The sequence below is a fragment of the Equus caballus genome, chromosome 3, assembly GCF_041296265.1.
Source record: "Equus caballus isolate H_3958 breed thoroughbred chromosome 3, TB-T2T, whole genome shotgun sequence".
In the NCBI taxonomy this organism is placed as follows: domain Eukaryota; kingdom Metazoa; phylum Chordata; class Mammalia; order Perissodactyla; family Equidae; genus Equus; species Equus caballus.
Window position 1 is genome coordinate 63,808,867 of NC_091686.1, and position 21,090 is coordinate 63,829,956.

The 21,090-nt window shown below is 41.9% G+C and overlaps 1 protein-coding gene across 3 annotated transcripts in view; it reads right to left on the bottom strand.

Annotated features, from left to right (window-relative positions):
* Positions 1-5,049: 5,049 nt before the first annotated feature.
* FRAS1 (Fraser extracellular matrix complex subunit 1) overlaps positions 5,050-21,090 on the bottom strand; it is a 419,338-nt gene continuing 403,297 nt past the window's right edge. For all 3 annotated transcript variants that reach the window (XM_023637884.2, XM_023637883.2, XM_001492146.6), the window contains 4 exons: positions 14,841-15,007; positions 11,765-11,970; positions 9,999-10,145; positions 5,050-8,908 (listed from right to left, as the gene is read on the bottom strand). In XM_023637884.2, the coding sequence (XP_023493652.2) occupies positions 8,315-8,908; positions 9,999-10,145; positions 11,765-11,970; positions 14,841-15,007 (1,114 nt within the window). In that variant the 3' untranslated portion in view covers positions 5,050-8,314. The remainder of the gene's footprint in view (positions 8,909-9,998; positions 10,146-11,764; positions 11,971-14,840; positions 15,008-21,090) is intronic.

Sequence of the window (21,090 nt, forward strand, 5' to 3'; positions counted from 1 at the left end):
AACTTAACCACTAGGCCTCCGGGGCTGGCCCTCAATTATTTTTTGATCAAAGCAGACATGTGGGTTACTTCAATCAAAATTCATCAGTAAATATTGTTGACTGCACACTACCTGTAAGGCACTGTGGTAAGCGCTATGGAAGATTAAAAGGAAATAATGAGATGTAGTTCAGACATCAATGAGTTTACAATCTAATTGGGGTCAAGACAAACATGAAACTAAGGTCAGTAATTCACGATGCTTTATAATTTTTGTATATAATGCTAAGTTCTGGGGAAAGGACTTGAAACATTGTAGCTTTCGGAGAAAACTCGAAGAAGATTGGGACAGTCAGGGAAGGAGGCAGTGCAATGTGAACTGACTGGAGCACCAACATTTGAAAGAATTCTTCCTTTCTTGTAAATTTTAAATTGGTGTGCCTTGTGTTTCTCAATCATGGTGTCAGTTTGCTTTACTTCCATTGCTGTTATCCTGAGAAAAGTTTTAGTGGAAATATTAACTTGAAGAAAAGGATTAGGGGTAATGAATTGTCATCTTTGTTTATTTATAGTAACTTAAACTGTCAGAATTCATTTTTTCTAGTCTTCCAGCAGGATAATACGTCATTCTCCTTTAACCAGCATAGGAGCTGCTGTGAGTCAGAGGAAAAGCCCCAGCTGGCCTGCTGTGTGTGAGTTGAGACTAGAACAGTGGTCCTCAAAGCCGGGTCCCAGGACCTGGGAATCTACTAGAAATGCAAATTCTGGGGCTGGTCCTGTGGCCAAGTGGTTAAGTTCTCGTGTTCCACTTCAGTGGCTCAGGTTAAGTTCACGAGCTACACTTTGTTGACTTGGTTTCACTGGTTCGGATCCTCGGCACCGACCTAGGATTGCTCATCAAGCCATGCTGAGGCAGCATGCCACACAGCACAACCAGAAGGACCTACAACTACAATATACAACTATGTACTGGGGAGCTTTGGGGAGAAGAAGAAAAAAAAAGAGGAAGATTGGCAACAGATGTTAGCTCAGGGCCAATTTTTAAAAGAAAGCAATGCAAAGTCTCTCAGACCTTACCCCAGACCTGTTGCTTTAATAAGCCCTCCAGGTGATTCTGACACTCCCTAGCATTTGAGAACCACTGATTTAGGAGGAGATTCTTTCTTAAATGGAAGAGGAACTGCAATGGAGAAAGCTGCTTAAAAGATCAGCACACCAGGAGCCCACCAGATTTGCAGATCTAAAATGATGAGGCACAAACTTCCAGTGAGAAAATAAACAAGTCAGGGGCATGTCATGTACAGCATAGAGAATATAGTCAATAATATCATAATAACTTTGTATGCTGACAGATGGTCACGAGACTTGTGGCGATCATCTCATAATGTATATAAATGTTGAATCATTGTGTTGTACACCTGAAACTAATATAATATTATACGTCAACTATACTTCAACAATAAATAAAGTGATGGGTTTTCTGCCAAGAGAGAAAATACGCCGCTGTTCTGCCTTCCATTTTGCATTGTAATCCGTGACTCCCATTCAGACATCGCCACAATAGACTATTACCTGCCATCCTGGAAAATTCTGGTATTAGCATGGGGATTGGAGGGGGATATTTATTGAAAGCCTATTATTTATGTCAGACATTGAGTAATGTACTTTGCATACGTGGTCTTATTTCATGCTTACCAACCAGCTTAAATTAGGTGTGATTAATTTGCAAAATTTGCAAATACAGAGACAGGCTCAGAGAAATTCAGTAATTTCCACAGGTTGTATTCCACGCAACTAGGAAGTAACAGGGCTGGATTTATATCCAGAAGAAAATGAGTAACAGGTGGTGTTTATCTAGGATTTATTTTAATTGTTCCAGGTTTAAGGTTTAATCTTTTTGCTTTCAGGATGGCAACTTTACAATAAAATACACTGTAACCATTTTTTTAGTTTCTGTAGTTGTAACAACTGCCCAGTTATTACCATTTAGACGAGAATCATGCTATAGCATGGTTATAAAACTGATATGTTCCCCCGAAGGATGAATTTTCTTAGAAGGATATGTTAGCTGATAATGTTAGGATCCCAGAAACCAGGTTTATAGTCATCCAGAAAAAGAATCTGGAAAAGAATATTTGATGACATTTTCACCATTCTGAATACATAAAACTACTTGATAGTATTATAAGAAGCTAATTTTCCATATAATCTTTTCTGTCAAACAGGGAAATTTGAGAGTCAAATATAAGGTTTTAGAGCAAAGTTATTGAGGTATATTTAAAATATATAGCAAAATATGAGGGAAGAACTGAGAAAAGCGGATTTAATTGACGAAGTGGTTGTGAATGTTAAATAGGTGTGCTCTTATGCTGTTGTGCTGAGATGGCTTGGCATGCAAGGTCCAGCTGCTAAATTTTCAGGAATTTTGCAAGCTGGTTGTTAAACACAGCCATTAATGAAAATTATATTAATAAACACAATTGAATAAATTACGTTAAAAAGAAAGGTACTCAAAATTAATCACTTCTAATTATTTTACTACATGTTACTATTTTGATGTTCTCGAGGTTATCTATTATATCTGTGTGATAGAATACTACATAAAGTTTTGTCCTTGTGCATCTTTTCCCAACTCTGTGTTCAGTGAAATTATGCTGGTGGGTTGAATTTGCCGTGGAAGGGCATATACAACAGGAAAAGAAGCAAAAGCTCCAAATCAGGTTTCTTTTGACTCCAAAAGCTGGTTGTGAAACATTTATCAGTGTGCCACTGGCCATAATGATGGGCAAATGTAAAATTAAGACATGATTTGAGTTCAAGTGTTTAATTAATTTCTGATTTATATTAGAAAACTGTAACCAAATGGCACTGTATTTAAGGACCTGTATAAGAGTTCTGGCAGAAGAGAAAATCAAAGGGTTTGAATAAAGAGTTTAGAAAAGGGACTATTTACAGAAGTGTGGGCAGGTTGAGTTAAAGGAACCCACAGGGATGATGAAGACCTGAGAACCAGGAACAGGATGAAATCATTACAGCCTCTAGGCCCGCACGGGCAAGGGAGGGATGGTATTATCAGAGCCTGCGAGAACTGGACTGAGCAAGAGGGACTGTTCAACAGGACCTGTGGCCAGAGAGGGATGCAGGCGCCGCCAAAAGCACAGCAACGCAGAGGGGAGCAGGGGGGAGGCAAAGACACATCCCAACTTCTTCCATTTGGCCAATCTGGGCCAGAAACCCAGAGGCAGTGCAGAGCCCTAGAGAAGCAGTGCAGGAAAGTCAGTTTCCTGGAGCACAAACAGGGCAGAGACTCAGTGTGGGGACAAACAGAACGAGCAACATGGGGACTTCTGTGAGTCACTAGTATTGAGCATCGGTTCATTTCGGAAACATCCCTTAGGATGTTTAAGGGAGACGATTTTTTAAAAGATGGCTAGTTTTTTAACAATCTATGGAAATGCTCCCAGAGACTGGAATTCTAATAAATTTTTATAACTTACTGGTTTTAAAACTTGGTGACCTTAAACCAAAATGATCCTAGGGACAAAATTCTGCTAGTATTTTGGGGGAGGGTTGCAGCATGTGTCTATTTTTTTTGTATCAATTGTGACTGAATTTTTCATGACAACCATCAAATCCAAGTTACAGGAACTTTGGACCATTTTTAAGTAACATCAACTTGCTTGTGAAGGCCTTTTAGCAAAGACTTGAAATTCTGGCATTCATGTGGAACTTGCAAAGACAATTATCCAGGACAATGATCTATAACTGTTGCATAGGGCTGTTATGAGCTTGGATAAGTAGAGATTGTAAAGGAGTCATTGCTCTTGATGTCAGATATGCCCAGTATATTCCTGACATTGTCCCTAGAATTTTAGCTGGGCTACCAGCTACTCTCAGTCTGCCATTCGAAAGGGCTCCCAGTTAGTTCTCTCAGATTCATTTGGGGATAGAATCTCTATTATACATTGTGACATCTTACTATTAGGTTGAGACATATAAAACTACTGATACCGGACTGTTTTTAACCTACAAAATCAGCAGTGGGGTTGAACCTAAGAAGATATTGTCAATATAGACTCCCTCTCCTGCTTCTAGGATGTTTCTTCAAAGTCTATGAGATATTGCAAAGTCTAAATGAGAACTTACTTTCTGCCACTTACCCCCAAGTTTCTTAAATTTTATGGCCATAACATTTCGGATCTCAGGAAGCAGTTCCATAGCCAGTTCTAACAGTTCAGAGATCGGTGCCTAATACAGCTTCTCTGTGGGCCAGACAGCAATGCACTCCCGGGCTTAGAGCCTGCTGTGAGGCAAGGGACAATCACAGGAAACTGCGAGGAAGTGAAGTTTACATTAAGCCCTTGGCAGCATAAGGAAATCCCAGACTTGTGGTGGCGTCCTTTCTCCAGATTTTATGAAAAGATGCTGTCTCAAGTCTTGCTGAGTTTGCAACTGTGCTATGAAAAGGTGCCAGCAGAGCCCTGCTGGTCACGGTCATTGGCGGTGTTTTTGTTTTTTTAATATAAACCAGTTCCCCAGAGGGGAAAGTCACACAAATGCACAGGCTTGCAGAATGCCGAGCTCAGTTCCCTTCTGACTCTGCCATTTCCCCCTTCACAAACCAATAAACTCTCATTTGGAGCTTTGGTCATCTCCAGGGTTAGTTACAGATACTTAACAAATCTTTGCGTGTGCATAAAAGGACAGAGCCATTGTCACACTATAGCAAGCATCCTGAGGTTTGATGATAATCAGTATAGTGTAAATAATCATCCTGTTGTATTGCACATGGAGATTTTATTTACTCCTCTTTGTCCTGGACTTTCAAGTGATTGCAAAAGAAGAGCTAGGGTGATCCGGGGATATCTAATTTATTCTTCCTCTTGTTCTTAGCATGGTTAATACGTGGTCTCAGATTCAACCCCATTAGGAGGGTTTTCTCCAAAAGACTTGGCCTCAAATTTCAGAATGATTTTGCTATCTCAATGGCAATGTCTATGTTAATAAGACAAATAATCTAGAAAGAACATAGCAAAAAAAAAAAAAAAAGAAGGCCACAACCAGACTGTCATTTATTAATATAAATTTATATAGTGGCATATGCTATTGGAGAAATCAGAAATTCATAACACACAAATTGGTATTGGAAATACAAAAATCATTTGAGAGTCAAGAAATCAGGTTGACAGCACCACAAATGTTTTACTCAGTCTGAGCAGGTGTGTAGTATCCAAGAAGAATGAATACCTATAAGACACTGAGATGGAATATCATAAGACTGCGCAAACACATTCCAACACTATTTCCCATCCAACAAGAGGAACCTGCAGGAGTCCTCTGGAGGCCTGGGTTACAATAAAAGGGCAGTGAGGCAGAAAAAAGGTGCAGACTCTTCCTTCTTTTAACCTTCACAGTCAGCATGTGATGGCAAATAGCAACCCCTGAGGGATTTTTGTTCCTTCTCATCTCGAGGCATGGTATACAAGGTTAGTAAAGCACACACAAGGTATTAGTGAGCAAGTTAGAGAAATTGAAAGGACAGTTTTGACTGAAATATAATCCCACATCAGTCGCCAAATTATCTGATCCCTAATATGAAGTATAAACATAAACAAAATGGAAAATTCTGTATCAAAGGAGTGAATCTCAACTTCACATCTCTTAACAGTTTCTATTTAACAAGTGTGTATTGTCCAGAGAAGTACGAGCATTTGATTAAGTGTATGTAGTGGGCGGAAGGGCAGAAAGAAAGAGACAGGAATATTCCAAGGGCTTTCCTTTCACACAGATAATTCGCTATCTCAAGGTCCTCACAGAACGCTGCCTTGTCATTCAAGACCATGTCCATAGAGGATGCTAGGAGCACTCTGAGATCTCCGTCTCCATTCCTTCCCACACTAGCTTCATTCTGCCTCCTGTCTGCTCTCTTCCCATGTGTGTGTCCTATTTAGTAGTAATGGAAGGGATGTGCAAGAATATTTGAGCACATGGAAAGGTGTGTCTTTAATGTGTATGCCCTCTGGCACTAGGAGCAGTTATAAATAACAGGCAAATCAAAAGTTGCTCCACAAATGATTGGCTTCCTGTCCTTGCAGAATTAGCATTAACCTTCTGGGCTGTTCTAGAGAAGATTCCATGCTCAGCTGATGGGCTCTCCAGCCATGAGACACCAATTCTGGATGTTCATGAGGTTGACACAGAACTTCTGCCCCAAATTGCTCATGCTGGTCTCAAGTAGCACCTGACCAGTCAGGAGTTTCATGGGCTCACTCACCCCAATTCATCCTCCCCTGAAAACTTTACACTCATCTCAGAACGCTAGGTCAGACTCTCCTCCAAATGTTCTGCTCTGCAGACTGAGTCGCACAGTCTCACCTCCTGCTAATATATTACCATGACCATTCTGCTCAGTCCTCCTCAAGACCACTACTGGCTTCACGCCTATGTCAAGTGGTGCTTCTTGTTCCAACGAGATTATTTAATAACCCAAGTAGAAGAGACAGTTCTGGGTATTTTTCTCTACTTGCCCTTGTGCTATTGCCACCATACTCTCTCACCTCCCCTTCCTAAATTTATTCCTCTGTCATTCACCCATGACACCATTCATTTGATTGCTTAACAAGTATTTCAGGCGTGCTTGTTATGTGCAAGGCACTGCTGAAGAACCAGAGGCATGCTCACACAGGTCCTTCTCTCAAGGAGCTCGGAGCCTGGGAGAGATGCCTAAGACCTTTCACGGTTCATCTGTCTAGGTTTTAGGACCAAAGTGTTTCCAGTTTGGAATGTTCTCAAAGAGCATGGATTACTCTACTACAAATATTACACAACGTGAACACTCTGTTACATGCTCCGTGATGATGGTATGCGATGCATCTGGAAGAGAATGTGTCGTTTACTCCTGAATAATGGAATTGTGCTTCCAGTTCAAAACAACATGATGTGCATGCTTATGTTTTTGCCAATAAGGCAGAAACAAAAAAGAGACACAAAAGCAAGCTGTGTGCTCACTACATACAAAATCATTAAGCTACTATCTGAACACTATATCATTTTAAAGCCATATGTTTATGGCCTTGTCATGTGCTAAGATGGTAAAATAAATGCCTGAGCTACCAGAAAAGAAACCCCCAAAAGAGAAATCCCTGAAATACTGTACCAGGAACGGAGCCTTTATCTGCTGTACTAGTACCTTATCTGCTGTGAGTACTAGTGCCTTACCCGCTGCGAGTACTCATACCTTATCTGCCGTGAGTACTAGTGCTTTATCTGCTGTGAGTACTAGGTGGCATCTAATAACTCTGATTTCACCCTGACCTGGGCTTTCTCCTAATTTGCTTTATTCAAATGAATCACTTACTTTCCTGAAACCCTAGCAAAATAAAAAACCCACAGCTAGCAAAGCCCACGGGCTTGTCTATTATTGGACTGGGCAAAGCCTGGGGTAGCAGGCAGTGTGGTGGTTTTTCAAGCATCCGTGGCAATGTAGAATAAAAAGGCCAGGTGCAGTGATACTGTTTTGCAGCATCCTTCATCAGGGAGGGATGTCATGATGCATCCTCAGTGCAGCGTAAACCAGCAGAGCACAAGGACATCTCCCTGGGCCTAGGTGCAGAGCACATCACTAATGTGCTCTGAGGTGCTTGCCAGGCCCCTCCTTTCTCCAGGTTTTAGTGTCCCCCTCTGTAAAGGGGGTTCCATTGTGCCTGGTGTCCCCAGGAGAGGCCCAAGGTTTCTCCTGTGAGTTGCGGGGAAGTGCTCTAGTCTAGAGGCCTTAACCCCCAGGTGAAAAGGACTCTGGAAATGCAAAGTAGAGTTAGAGGCCAGGGAGTGCAGGCTCCAGTGGCTACAATGAGCAGATATATAGGTTGTGCTGATGAGCAGAATTTTGAATGGAATCTGGGTGACAGCAATTTGAACTCTGCAGTCCAGAGGCCCAGGAAAGGCCCTGGTAGGAGAAAGCTGGAGGTGCAGGAGAAAACAGAAGGCCCTGAACCCACCACTGTACCTTCCCCAGTCCTCAGAACTCCATCAGCTAACCTAACAGTCTAACCCGTGTCCTAACACTAAAGCACCCGCTTTCTAAGATCGGCCTTACAGAAGTAGCTGCTGAGACTCTTAAAGGGCTCCACAGAAAGAACTACTCCAATACTCTGGGGGTCTCAGTGGTTCTCTGTTTAATGAGGTAGCTCAGTTGTGAGTGGATGCATGTGATGTGTGCCTTCCGCCACTCAAAGCTATAGTTTTCCCTTTTTAATCTGCAAGATTACAAAAATACCAGTATTTTCTCCTGTTTCATAAAAATGATTTTAGAAAAAAATACACATGGGTCTCTTCCATTAAACTTCTGTTCCATCTTGTAAATTGTTGTGAACTCTGACTTCCAGATTCAACTTTTTTACTTTAGCACCTTTGAATGTGTAAGCCCCCTCGGTCTCACTCAGTATGTTGACATTGCGCACAGTGCAGTACTGTCTGTGCATGTTCTTCTCCAACCTGTCTGGGCTCCTCTTGGGCACATCCACCTTGGTATTCAGGGGGTATTCCTCCAAAATGTCCTCTGTGGGTGGTTTCTTCCTCTGCTTCTGGCACTTCCTGGTGATGAAACAAGCCACCAAAAACACCAGAAGTAGAAGCATGATGGCAGCAAGGGCGCTGCCAATGGATGCCCCAGTTTGGGATAAAGAAGCAGCCACAACTGGCTCTTGCATCTCCAGATTTAGGGACTTCATATTGGTACCATTCTTGACTTGGTCCCCTTCATTATCATAGATGAGGGAATCGTCAAGGGTCAGCCGGCCACTGGAGTCCACCAGGTCCCTTCGGTTGCGCCTCAGAGGGGCCGTGAGAGAGCGCTGGACCCGGGGCCCTGAGATGGTGTCAGGGCCAATGATGTAGATAACTTGGAGATACCACTGGTGTCCTGCTTCCACCTGCAGGAAGAGTAAGACAGGGAGACAAACCAAACGTGTCATTGTTACCCACAGATCACCTTGAAGAAAGGAAATGGAAAGACAATTGCCACCACAAGCCTTCATAGAGAAATGGTTTCAAGAAAAGCATAAACAATGGTTGGTGTCTACTAAGAAAGAACTGAACCAAATATTATGGGCTCTGCTTTATTTCCAAATTAGGATGGTGTTGGGACAGCTACTTACAATTTTTTCTGTTTCCCTCCCTGTGCATGGAATAGTCCTAAGAATTTATCTTTCAGGGTTTCTTTAGCTAAGTGAATGCTTATGATTATTGGTTTTGATTGATAGCAGTGAAGTAATGTATTAATAACCACATTTATTCCTAGTGACCTTCAATAGTTTGTTATGTTAATTTACTATTTATTGATGAACTTCAGCTAAAATAGAGTCATTCAGCAAACACTCACTAAACACCTACTCTGTGCATAACACACAGACACTTGACAAAAATTTGCTAAATCTGAACACTTCCTGGATCATCCCCTGAGCAGTTATGTCATCAAGCGTTTTATTTCCTTTCATCTGCCCCCATCGAAACCCTCTTTGCAAGAACTTCTGCAGAACGATAGCAGTTCTGAAATCCAAGGTCATGGATTACTATTTGGAGATAGAAATAAGTGGAATTTGATCTTAGAAGTTCATGTTTATTACTGGAGAGTATTTTTGCATATAAAAGACTAGTAATTCTTGCCATTCTGAATTGCTGTATAGTATTTACGATTTTGTTAAATGTTTTCCACATGCCTGTGAAGTCAGCTGGTGCAGCATAGAGCCAAAAAGGCAGGGACTATAAAAGAATTTAGGAGAAACTAGTGTCCTACGCACCCCTGATGCACCCAGTGACAAGAGACTATATGCAAATTGAAGAATTTTATCATTGCTTGATGGTGAAAATTTTGGGTGAATGATAAGCTTAACAACAACAAAAAAGACCAGTTAGCAAGAACGGTATAAAAAGAAACTGACGTTGCAAGATGATGTTGTCTTCCTTTTCACAACCTTTAAAGTGGCCTTGGTTCTATGCTTCCATTCTTCTCACCACACTCACCTTGTAGAGTGCATCTACTTTCAAGGTGAATCCATCCACACCTGGCATGCTACTGACCACATGGAAATCAGGCAGCTCGGAAGCAAAGTGGGCCTCAAAGGGCACGTCATGGAAGTACCTGTCAGTTACCTCTGGCTGACTGCGGTCCTGGAATTTCAGAAAACACAAATGCAAGATTTAGAAAGATGGAACCACTGAACTTGTAGGTGGGGGTCATCGGGAGGAGAAAGGTTCTCACCACCCCGCCTTGGGTTGGGTCAGGAGAGTATGTGCTCTCGCCTACTGTCCACTATGCCTCTAGGCACCCACTGCCCTTCTTCAAAGGAGGACACTGGTGGCCTCTGTGATCTAAAAACATGAGTGGGATAGCCCAGACCAATAATCCTCAAGCTATTTGGTCTCAGGAACCTTCACACACTTAAAAATCAAGGACTCCAAAAGTCTTTTGTTTTTGTGGTTTATATCTATCAATATTTACCATATTAAAATTAACACTGAAAAATTAAAAATACTTATTTACTAATTCATCTTAAAATGGCAATGAAAAACTCATTACATGTTAACATAAGTAACATTTTTTTGTGAAAATATCCATATTTACCCTTGCATTCCCAAAAGAGAGCTGACATTGTTTTATGTTTTTGCAAATCTCTGGAAAAGAACTAGATTCTCATAACTTCTATATTCAATCATTTGTGATATGTTGTTTTGGCTGAAGTATATGAAGAAAATCTGGCCTCACACAGCCATGTAGGTAGAAAAGGGAGGAAAGTTTTAATAGACTTTTCAGATCACTGTGGATCTTCTTTTTTGAGACTAAATCAAAACTCCATAAGCGGTATTTTTTAAAGAATAGTTAAAATGTGGAATCTGAAACTATATTAATAAACTTTTCATACTCTCTACACTCATGAAGGAATGAGAGTGAAGGAGGCAAGCACCATTATATTATTATGAAAGTAGGTTTGATCTTGTGGACTCCCTGAAAGAGCACAGATGGTCCCCAACTTATGATGGTTTGACTTAGAATTTTTTGACTTTACAATGGTGCAAAAGTGACGTGCATTCAGCAGAAATGGCACTTCGAATTTTGAATTTTTATCTTTTCCTGGGCTAGTGACATATGGTATGATCCTCTCTCGTGATGCTCAGCAGTGACAGCGAGCCACAGCTCCCAGTCAGCTATGCAATCACGAGGGGAAACAACTGATACACTCGCAACCATTCTGTACCCACACAACCATTCTGTTTTTCACTTTCAGTACAGTATTCAATAAATTACCTGAGACAGTCAACACTTTATTGTAAAATAGGCTTTGTGCTAGCTGATTTTGCCTAACTGTAGGCTAATGTAAGTGTTCTGAGCACCTTTAAGGTAGGATAGGCTAAGCTACCACATTGGGTAGGTGAGGTGGGTTAAAAGCATTTTCGACTTAGATATTATGAACTTATGATGGGTTTATTGGGATGTAACCCCATCACAAGTCATGGAAGATCTGTATTGAGGATATTCAGGGGTCTATGGACCATACTTTGAGAAAAACTGGCCTAGACTTTCCTCTTCCTGAAAGATCAATAATAGCTTGTCTTGCTACCCACCATAACCATCACATTTAGTAATACATACTAGCATATCAGAGAGAAACAACAACAACGATACGTATAGAGAGAAACCCATCGAAAGTAGGGTTCTATGCTATAGGCAGAATTCATAGCTGAGGAAATCCACTTGAGAATCAGCCACCTAAAACTAACAGTTAGCATACCAGCAGCAGGAATCTGTGTTTTAGGTGTTTGTTTGGCTGAATACATCCATACTGTGGCCCTTCATTGTAGATTGTCCCCGTGGGATCAAAGAAAGGCACATAGCCATCCTTGCCAGTACAAAGATAGACTTTCTCCAGCTGGAGTTTGTAAGCGGAATTAAGGTTTTGTTCTGGATTCCAAAGTACTCGACCGTAAAGGATCTGACCTGAAAAGATTGAGAGGCATGAATTAGCTCAGACTTTAAGATTAAGGGAAAGATATGTCAAGGACAGAAAGGATTTAACATGCTCCCTTAGAATCAAAAGAACCTGTCTATGAAGAGCTCTAGGATTCCATGTGCCCCTCAAACACACATTCATTCATTTACTGCTTCTTTCATTCAACAAGCATTAATTAAGTGTTTAAGGTGAGCTAAGCACTTTGTTACTGGCAGAGGGTACAGAGGTGAGTGAGATGCATTTGAGAGGACAGAAATAAAAACAGAGCAATTGTTGAAAATAGCTACCATTTATCAAACTCAACAATTTGCTAGAAACTATACTAAGCCTTCCCATCTAAGAACTCATGTAGTGCTCACAACTTTACAGATGAGGAAATCAGGGCACTGAGTGGTTAAGGGACTTATTGAAGGTCACAAAGCTAGTAAATGGTGACAGCGGGATTCAAGGTCAAGGTACTTTGCCTCTAAAATCCACACTATCAACCACTGCAACACTATATGCAGTTATGAACTACAAAAGAGGAAGGTACATAATGTTAAATGAGCATATAGCTGAGCACAGAAATGGAAAGATTTTACGAGGAGACGATATTTGAGCAGGATCCTGAAACATGAGTAGGCATTTGTCAGAGAGAGCATTCGAGATGGGAGGGAGAGGCCAGGGAGAGCATTTTAGGCAAAAGAAACTCCATGTACAGAATACTGAATATGGAAGGGTATGAGTCCGGGTGACTACTGTTTCCTTAGTGCCTGTTTCACCTATGCTACCTTAACTAATCCTCCCAAGAGCCCAGGAGATAGGTTCAATGATCCTCATTTCAAATAACTTGTCCAACGTTTCACAACTGTGACACGGGGGAGAAGACCGAGCAGAAATCCGTCTAACTCCAAATGCTTGTCCAGAGCATTACTAGGTGGCACTGTGTAAGTCAGTGTGACTGGAGTGTGGAGGATGTATAGAGGCTCTGGCAGGAGACACTCCTGGGATGACAGACTAATGATGCTGAGGATTCTGGACTTGAGTATGTAAGCAATAGGGAACACAGGAAGGTTTTAAGCAGGGGTATAATATCAACACACCTGGGCTTCAGAAATACAGAGAATGAGCAAAAACAAAGAGATGAGAGTCAAAGAGACCTGGTAGGGGACTATTTTAACGTTCTAGTGAGAGAGAGGTATCGAAATATAGATATGAGGCAAGGGGGATGAATTCAAGAAATGTCTAGGAGTTGGATCCATTCCTCTTAATGACATATGGGATGTGGGAGACCAAGGAGACGTTGAGAATAACCGTGAGGCTTCTGGCTGGGCCACCTGGAGCATGGTGATGTAGTCACTGGAGCAGTGGGTGTGGGTGGAGCATGCTGAGGACAGAAACCCAGTTCTAGACATCTCTAGATGTCTGAAAGACAATCCACTTGGAGAGGTTCAGTAGTTCTGGATCCGCATGTGGAAATGTGGAAATGAAGCTCAGGAGTGATCAGGGATAAGGTCAGATTTTATGGCATGGCTGTGGAGTAGTAGGAGTATAGGAAATTCAGAGTCAAGGGATGGGCCAAGCCATGGGGATGACCAGAGGCAGCACTGAAGTGAGAACAGGAGCCAAGTATCGAACCTGGGGACAACAATACAGAAGGGGCAGAGGACAGAGACCCAGGGAGGGAGAGTGAGAAGAGGTCTGAGAGGCAAGACAGCGTCACGTGCAGCCAGTGCAAAGGAAACCAAACAGGGGAAAAGTGTCAAAACCCATGAATTTGGTGCTGATGAGAGGGAGAGTTCGGAGCAGTGGCAGGACAAATCCAGCCTGCAGCAGATGGACAAAGGGGTGACTGTGAAGAAGGGCCCTGGGGCAGTGTGTGCTCCCCACCCCTTCAGGAAGTTTCTCAGAGAAAAGAAAAGGAGAAAATGGGGTGAAGTTTGAGGGGGAGGTAGGGTTGAGGGATTTTTTTTTTTCTGTTATGGGCAGGACTTGAATGTGTCTTCAGGATGAGAGAAAAGACTCAGCTAAGAGGAGAAGATTAAAAGGGAGAAGAAAAAGGAAGAAGGGGTAATTGAGAAAGGAATGGCAGATAACTGATCAATTCATTTAACAAATATTTACTGAGCACCTAGGCATTGGTGATATGGTGTGCCAATTTGATTTTGCTCACAATCTCTACTCTCGTGGGACTTACAATCTAGCGGTAGAGACAGGCAATAAATAAATATATAGTACGTATATTCTAATATTAAAATTTGTGATAAGTACTATAAAAAATGAACAGCATTCTGTAAAAGTGAAAAATATGAAGGCCTACATTAGATTGTCTGGTTTGGTCAAGGAAAGCCCCTTTGAGGAGGTTAACATTTAAGTAGAGATCTGAAAGAGGAGAGCGAGCCGGCCCTTTGAAAGGTCAAGGGAATGACGTTTGTGGCAAAGATGGGGCAGAGGGACTATTTCCACATATGATGGAAAGTACATATATGTTTGGCATACCTTTGAGGTTGGGAGATCTAGGGGTCATATTGCAATCTCTCTGAGGAACTGAGAGATAAAGCAACTTATCCAAACCTAGATTGTGTATTAGAATCTGATTGGAAATTCCAGTCTTCTTACCACTCAGACCAGTGCTTTTCTACCTACCACACTGCCAATCATTATAGTGCCAAGTATGTGATCTTATTTGGAACAACATGAAGACAGAATATGGGTCTCTTCCTTGGCTAAACCTTGTCTGCCCTGGAACCAACCCCAGGGGATCTTCACTGGAGAGCTGACTGAAAGCTGATGAGCAGAGATGTTAGCCCAGAGACTTATCTAAAAGCTTCTCAAGTCCAGCCAGAGTCTCTTTCTGCAGGGGAAGGAAATGACTTACCTTTTGAGAATGCCCCTTTGTAATCCATTTCTGCCAGTGACATATCAGATGTGTTGGGATCCATTAGGAACACCTTCTCGTTATTGCAGAGCTGAAATTCAGTGTTGAGTGAATACACAACTGGTACCGGGCGGTTGGTCTGCTGGAATGCAATGGGTATCAGGAATCTAAATGAGGAAGAAACAAGAGCTCCTTGAGAGCAGGTCAACTTTATCTACGTCATTCAAGCTGCCTTCCCTTTCCCACCCTTCCTAGGATTGTGAACAGAGCTTTGTGGTAAGTGCTAAATATTTATTGAGTAAAGAGATGCATGTAGGAGAGGGACTTGATTAGTTCGGGTCATTGTGAAGTTAATCTGCTCTTTTGAACAAGAATAATCTAATTTGTCTTCAGAAATCTCCAATACCGTTTTTTCTGGCCCTTTCATTCTGAAGGCCCCGAAAGTTGCTCTTTGATTGCTAAAGGGCTCGCTGCCATGGTGCTCTGCCAAGACTCCTCCTTCCCAGATCTGCATCCTCTGAGACTTTCACTTTTTTAACCTGATCAAAACTTATTTATCTTACATCCCACTCCTGAAGACAGCGCTAGACAATACTCTCTTGCCTCGCCCCTTACTCCAACACCTCTGGCCTTCTTCCTCAGGCTTTTGAATCTGCTCTTTCTTTCTCTGCCTCTGGCAGGTAAGGGCTCCTCCAGCCAGGCTGGCTTTCTTTAGGTCTCTTGACTTGTTCTCTACTGCCTCAGGGCTCACTTATTCAACAACTATTCACTCAGGCAATCAGGCAGAGTGGCCGAAATGAACTGAGTGAGGGAGATGAGACTAGAGAGGTAACTGGAGGCCACATTAGTCTCACCTCATACTCTAAGGACTTTGGGTTTTATTTAAACTGCTGGAGGATTTTGAGAAAGCGAGTGGGGTCTGCTGTGCTGAGAATAGACTGGAGGGTGGAAGCAGGGTGACCTGTTAAGAGTCTACCGCAGTAGTCCAGGTAAGTGATGACAGTGGTGCTGACCAGGGTGGTTGCCAGGTAGGCCATGAGAATGATTGGATTCTTAATATATTTTAAAGGAGAGCCCTTAAGTTTGGCTGACAGATCAGATGTGGGGTATAAGAGTCCTAGAGTAGGAGAGGAGTCAAGAATGCTTTCAAGGATTTAGGTGTAAGCATCTAGAATACGGGTGGACAAACTTTTTCTGTAAATGGCCAGATAGCAAATATTTTAGACTTTGTGGGCCATGTGTTATCTGTTGCAACTACTCAACTCTGTTTTTGTAGCATGAAAGCGATCACAGACAATACATAAATGAACGGATGTGGATGTGTTCCAAAAGAAAACTTGACTACAAAATCAGGCAATGAGCTCGATTTGGCCTGTGGCCTGTAGTTCGCCAATTGACCTAGAAGGTTGGAGCTGCCCTTACCTGAGATGGGAAAACTGCAGGAGGAATAGATTTGGTGGAGGAAGATGATTCAGTTACAGGCATGTTCAACTTGAGAGGCCTATAAGAGAGCTCAGTGCTGAGCTGTCAGTTTGATGGACACGGCTGAATTTGAGAGGTAAGCCCTGGGGTGGAGGTGCTCACTTATATTTAAAATTTTGATGAATGAAGAGTGAGATCACTAAGCAAAAATAGACTGAAAAGAGACTGTTCAAGCATGAGACTTAGGGCCCTCCAAATTCAAAGACTACAGACTAGAGAAGGAACCAGCAGAGCAAGCAGTGAGGAAAAGCTGGTGGAGTAGGAAAAAGACCTACAGAGAGTGATTCTCCAGCTGAGTGAAGAAAGTGTTTCAAAGAGGAGACTGAACAACTGTTAAAAGCTGCCAAGTATCACAAAAATGAAGACAGACTCAACCCCTGGATCCAGTAAGACGCAGTTGTTGGTTGACCTTGATAAGAGCAAGCTGGGTTGAAGGGCGTGAGCCGCAGTCTGACTGGAGTGGGCTCAAGAGATGATGGAAGGAGATAAGTTGGAAACTGTGATTTTGGCAAATTTCATATACAGTCCATACTATAAGGCCTTTGGCTTTTACTTAAACAGTTGAAGGGTTTTGAGGAAGGGAGCAGGATCTGCTGTGTTGAGAACAGACTGGAGGGTGGAAGCAGGTGACCTGTTAGGAGTCTACCGCAGTAGTCCAGGTAAGTGATCATAGTGGTTCTGACCAGGACAATTGCCAGGTAGGCTGTGATCATTCAAGATATCAAATACCTTGAGTTATAATTTCACTCAAGATGTCTTTAGGGACATCTTGAAGTAAAAGGAGAGAAAAACGGGAGTAGAAAGATGGGAGAAGTTCACATGTTTTTATGTTGATTGGAGTGATTCATAGAGAGAGGAGAATTGCTCGTGAGATGTTTTAAAGTAGACAAGAGGGTTTGGGTTCTTGTGTACAAGGCTGGCTTTGGATAGGAACTGGGGCTGTCCATTCACACTAAGAGGTATATATACACACATGCATGAAGGTGGGTAGATATGTCGGTGGAGCTTGTGTCAGTCCTGTTCTGATTTCTTCTGCTTGTTTTGTGAAATAGGGCATAAGGTAATCAGCTGAGGGTGAGGACAGGGGAGATGTAGCAGGTTTGAGTGGGAAGAAGAAGGAATAAATAGTTAAGAGTGAGAGAAACTGTTGGTTAGGGAGCCATTGTACTTTGCTGGGAAGCCCTTAGGGCTGATTTGAGATTAGTGATAATGATGTTAAAGTGTCCTGACTCTGACTTTGCTGGACATACCACTGGAACACTCCCTCCTTCTCTATCCACCCTCCTTTGTCTAGTTAACTCTTACTTATTCTTCAGATCTCAATTCAAACACTGCTTTCTTTAGGAAGCTTACCCTCTTTCTCTTCCCTTCCAGGCTAGGTCAGATCCCTTATCATTTGTCCTCATTATACTGTGCACTTTTCTTTCATAGTACTTACCATAGTTTGATATTTTATTTAAATGTGCCTGGCTATCTGATCAAAGTCTGCTTCACCCCTTACAGGTTCCATAGTCACTGTCCATATCTATTTGCTCACCATTGTATCTTCAATGCTAGCCAAGCTCCTGACACACTTATTTGTTAAAGAATAATGCATGAGTGATAATTTCAATGTTTTACTCTTCCAATAGAGTCCATCTGACCATTCCTTACTTTCAATTGAATGTACTCCCATGGGCAGATTTGAGACGGTTGATGTGTAAGAGGAACTTGGGGTTTAGGAGAAACCCATACAAGCCAGGGCTGATGGTGCTTCAACAGCTTTGATATAACCATTAGTTGCACCAAGAGCTCATTATCTGACTCAGGGAAATAGGTTTTTCTTGCTGATACTGGTATTACCAGAATCCATATAGTGGCTGGCCCTTAAGACACTCAATAAATACTTATTGATTAAAAAGAATGAATAATGCACTTGAGATGATGATTTTCATTATTTATAAGGTTATAATGTTGTACAGAGTTCACTGACCTCCCTGCCTTCCAAGGACACTGGGCCTGGGCCCTACACGAAGGAATGTGTCTGGGCTCGGGGCCAAAGACGGCCAACTTTGGCCCTGACTCTAAGGCACAAGTTACAAAGAAGATGTCCTACGTCATGTTCCTTGTCTGGGCTGGCCACCCCAAAGGGCACCTGACCAGACTTTAGAAACATCCCATCCGTGGGAACAAAAAAGATAGAAGCACCCCATCTGTGGGAACAAGAAGAAATAACTCAAAGTATCCAACTGTCTAAAACCGTGAATCAGAACCTAGAGAAACCTTAGGATAAAAGGGAGTCACAAGCACAGAACAATTGGGAGTCTCACTGAGGAAAGGACGCTTTGCCTCAGACCCGGACAATTGGCACTCCCACCCGCTGTACAAACTATTGGGACTTCCCCGGCTGATTGTGGTGTGGATGTTGTAAGTACCAATTTGTTGTTCCCCTTTATCCCCGCTCCTCGTTCTGTTTCCCTTTATCAATAAACTTGGATTGCTTAAACAACCAAGTAGGCTTGGCGGTACCTGTCATTCCTTGCCCTTTGTGGCTGCGGACAACAAATGTATGACAGATCTCACAAAAATAGGCATAATGAGACATAATTCTTTAGAATTAAGTCTGAATTTTCCCCAAGTTGGTCTTGATTATTTTATGTGTTGTAGTTCTATTGCATCCATATGGATGATCAAAAGCAAGGTCAGGCCCAGGGGAAAGTCACCCTGGGAATAACGGGGAATCCACAAGTAATAATCTCTGTGACATAAGACAAGGATATCCCATTCTGAAGCCTCAGTATACTCAACAACACTCTTCCCCTGCAGCCTCCTATGTCCACACAGCACCAGGAGATAGGTTGGTGTCTTCTTCACTCCTTTTGCCATTTTTCAAACCATTATTCCTCTTCCCTCTTAAAAAAAAAAGTCCAACACCTACCCCGGAGAAACTCTGCTTACACATGGACATTAAGGGATGCTTACAGTATTCTTCGTAATAGAGAGAATCTGGAATTATGAGCCAAATAGAGAGGTCAAAGAAATTGCGGAGTATTCCTACAATGAATACCTTAAAGCAGTGAAAACAAACTACAGCTACGTGAATCAAGACAAATGTTGATTCCCTTATGAATCAACAAATGACTCATCGAGCAAAAAAACCAACAAGCCGCAGAGAGAATTCATGCAGTATGAAATTTTTATATAGAGTTCAAAGACATGTAAAACCACGTAGAAGTAAATATGAGGTGAACCATAAACCAAAACTGGGCATGATAAATACAAATATCAGGCTCAGTGAGGAGGTGGGAGGACGTGCAAGTGGAAGGGGCACTGCGGGTATTTAAAAGGTACTGGGAAATGTTCTATTTCTTTTTTTTTCTTCGGCTCCCAGTTTCATCAGTTATAAAATGGAGATAACAGTACCAGTCTTGTGGGAAATCACTGTAATGAGAATTAAATGTTAAGAGCTTAGTACAGAGCCCACCACACAGTTTGCACTCCATACATGGTCATTAATACCACTGATAATTATTATTATTCATTTTTTCATCAGTATCACAGCCCAAGGGATATTCAATTCATTGCAGTTACAATTCATATTACGTAATGTTCTATTTCTTGAGGTTTTATGTAGCTACTATATATGATCTTCTGAATATCTAATATATTTCATAATTAAAAAGATTTAATGCATGAATAAAAACTCCCCAGCATATCTCATCAGATGATTTGCCCTCTGTTCTTCTTTATTGCAGCCAACTACCATTTTCCTGGTCACCCTCCCTCTGTCATTCGGCTGACTGCGGTGCTCTCTAGCAGTGCTCCTGCCATCGGTTTTGGTGATTTCAACATCCACACGGACGAAACATCTGATACCCTAGCCTCTCAGTTCCTTGACGTCTTCACCTCCAATGAGCTTGTTCTCCACCCCACTGTGGCCACCTACGCTTCACAGTCCTGCTATGCACCACCTCCAAAAATCTCATTTTCAAAAACTTCACTGTCTAGCTGCCACCTTGTATCTTCCCATCTCACCTCTTCTTTTACGCCCACTCGTTAATTCTTCAACCACACCAGGACACCCTGATCACGTTTACCAGGATGCAGAGGAACTGGAATACTGACACGCTCATGGCAGGAATGTACATACATTGTGACATATTTACAAACGCTCTGGAAAACACTTTAGGAGTTTCTTAAGAAGTTAAACATACATCTACCATATGATCCAGTCACTCCATTCCTAGGAATTTACATGAGAAAACGGAAAGCATATGTCCACATAGAGGCTTGTAGATGTATGTTCGCAGCAACTTTATGTATCATAGCCCCAAACTAAAAACAACTCAAACTTCCATTAACTGATGAATTGATAGACAAACTGCAGTACACCCATACCATGGAATACGACTCAGCAATCACAGGAACAGACTACTGATATACACAACACGGGTGAATCAAAATAATCATGCTGAGTGAAAGAAGCCAGAGAAAAAGAATGCATACTGTAGGATGCCATTTATATAAATTTCTAGGAAATGGAAACTAACCTGTAGTGACAGAAAGCAGATGCGTGGAAACCTGGGGAAAAGGGCAGGTTAGGGTAGGATGAGAGGGAGGAATCACAAAGGGGCACAAGGAAACTTTTGGAGAAAATGGATATACACACTATCGTAATTGTGGTGATGTTTCAGGAGTGTATACGTAAGTCAAAATTTGCCAAATTGTATATACTTCAAATATGTGCCGTTTATCTTACGTCAGTAATACGGTAATTTAAAGACAATTC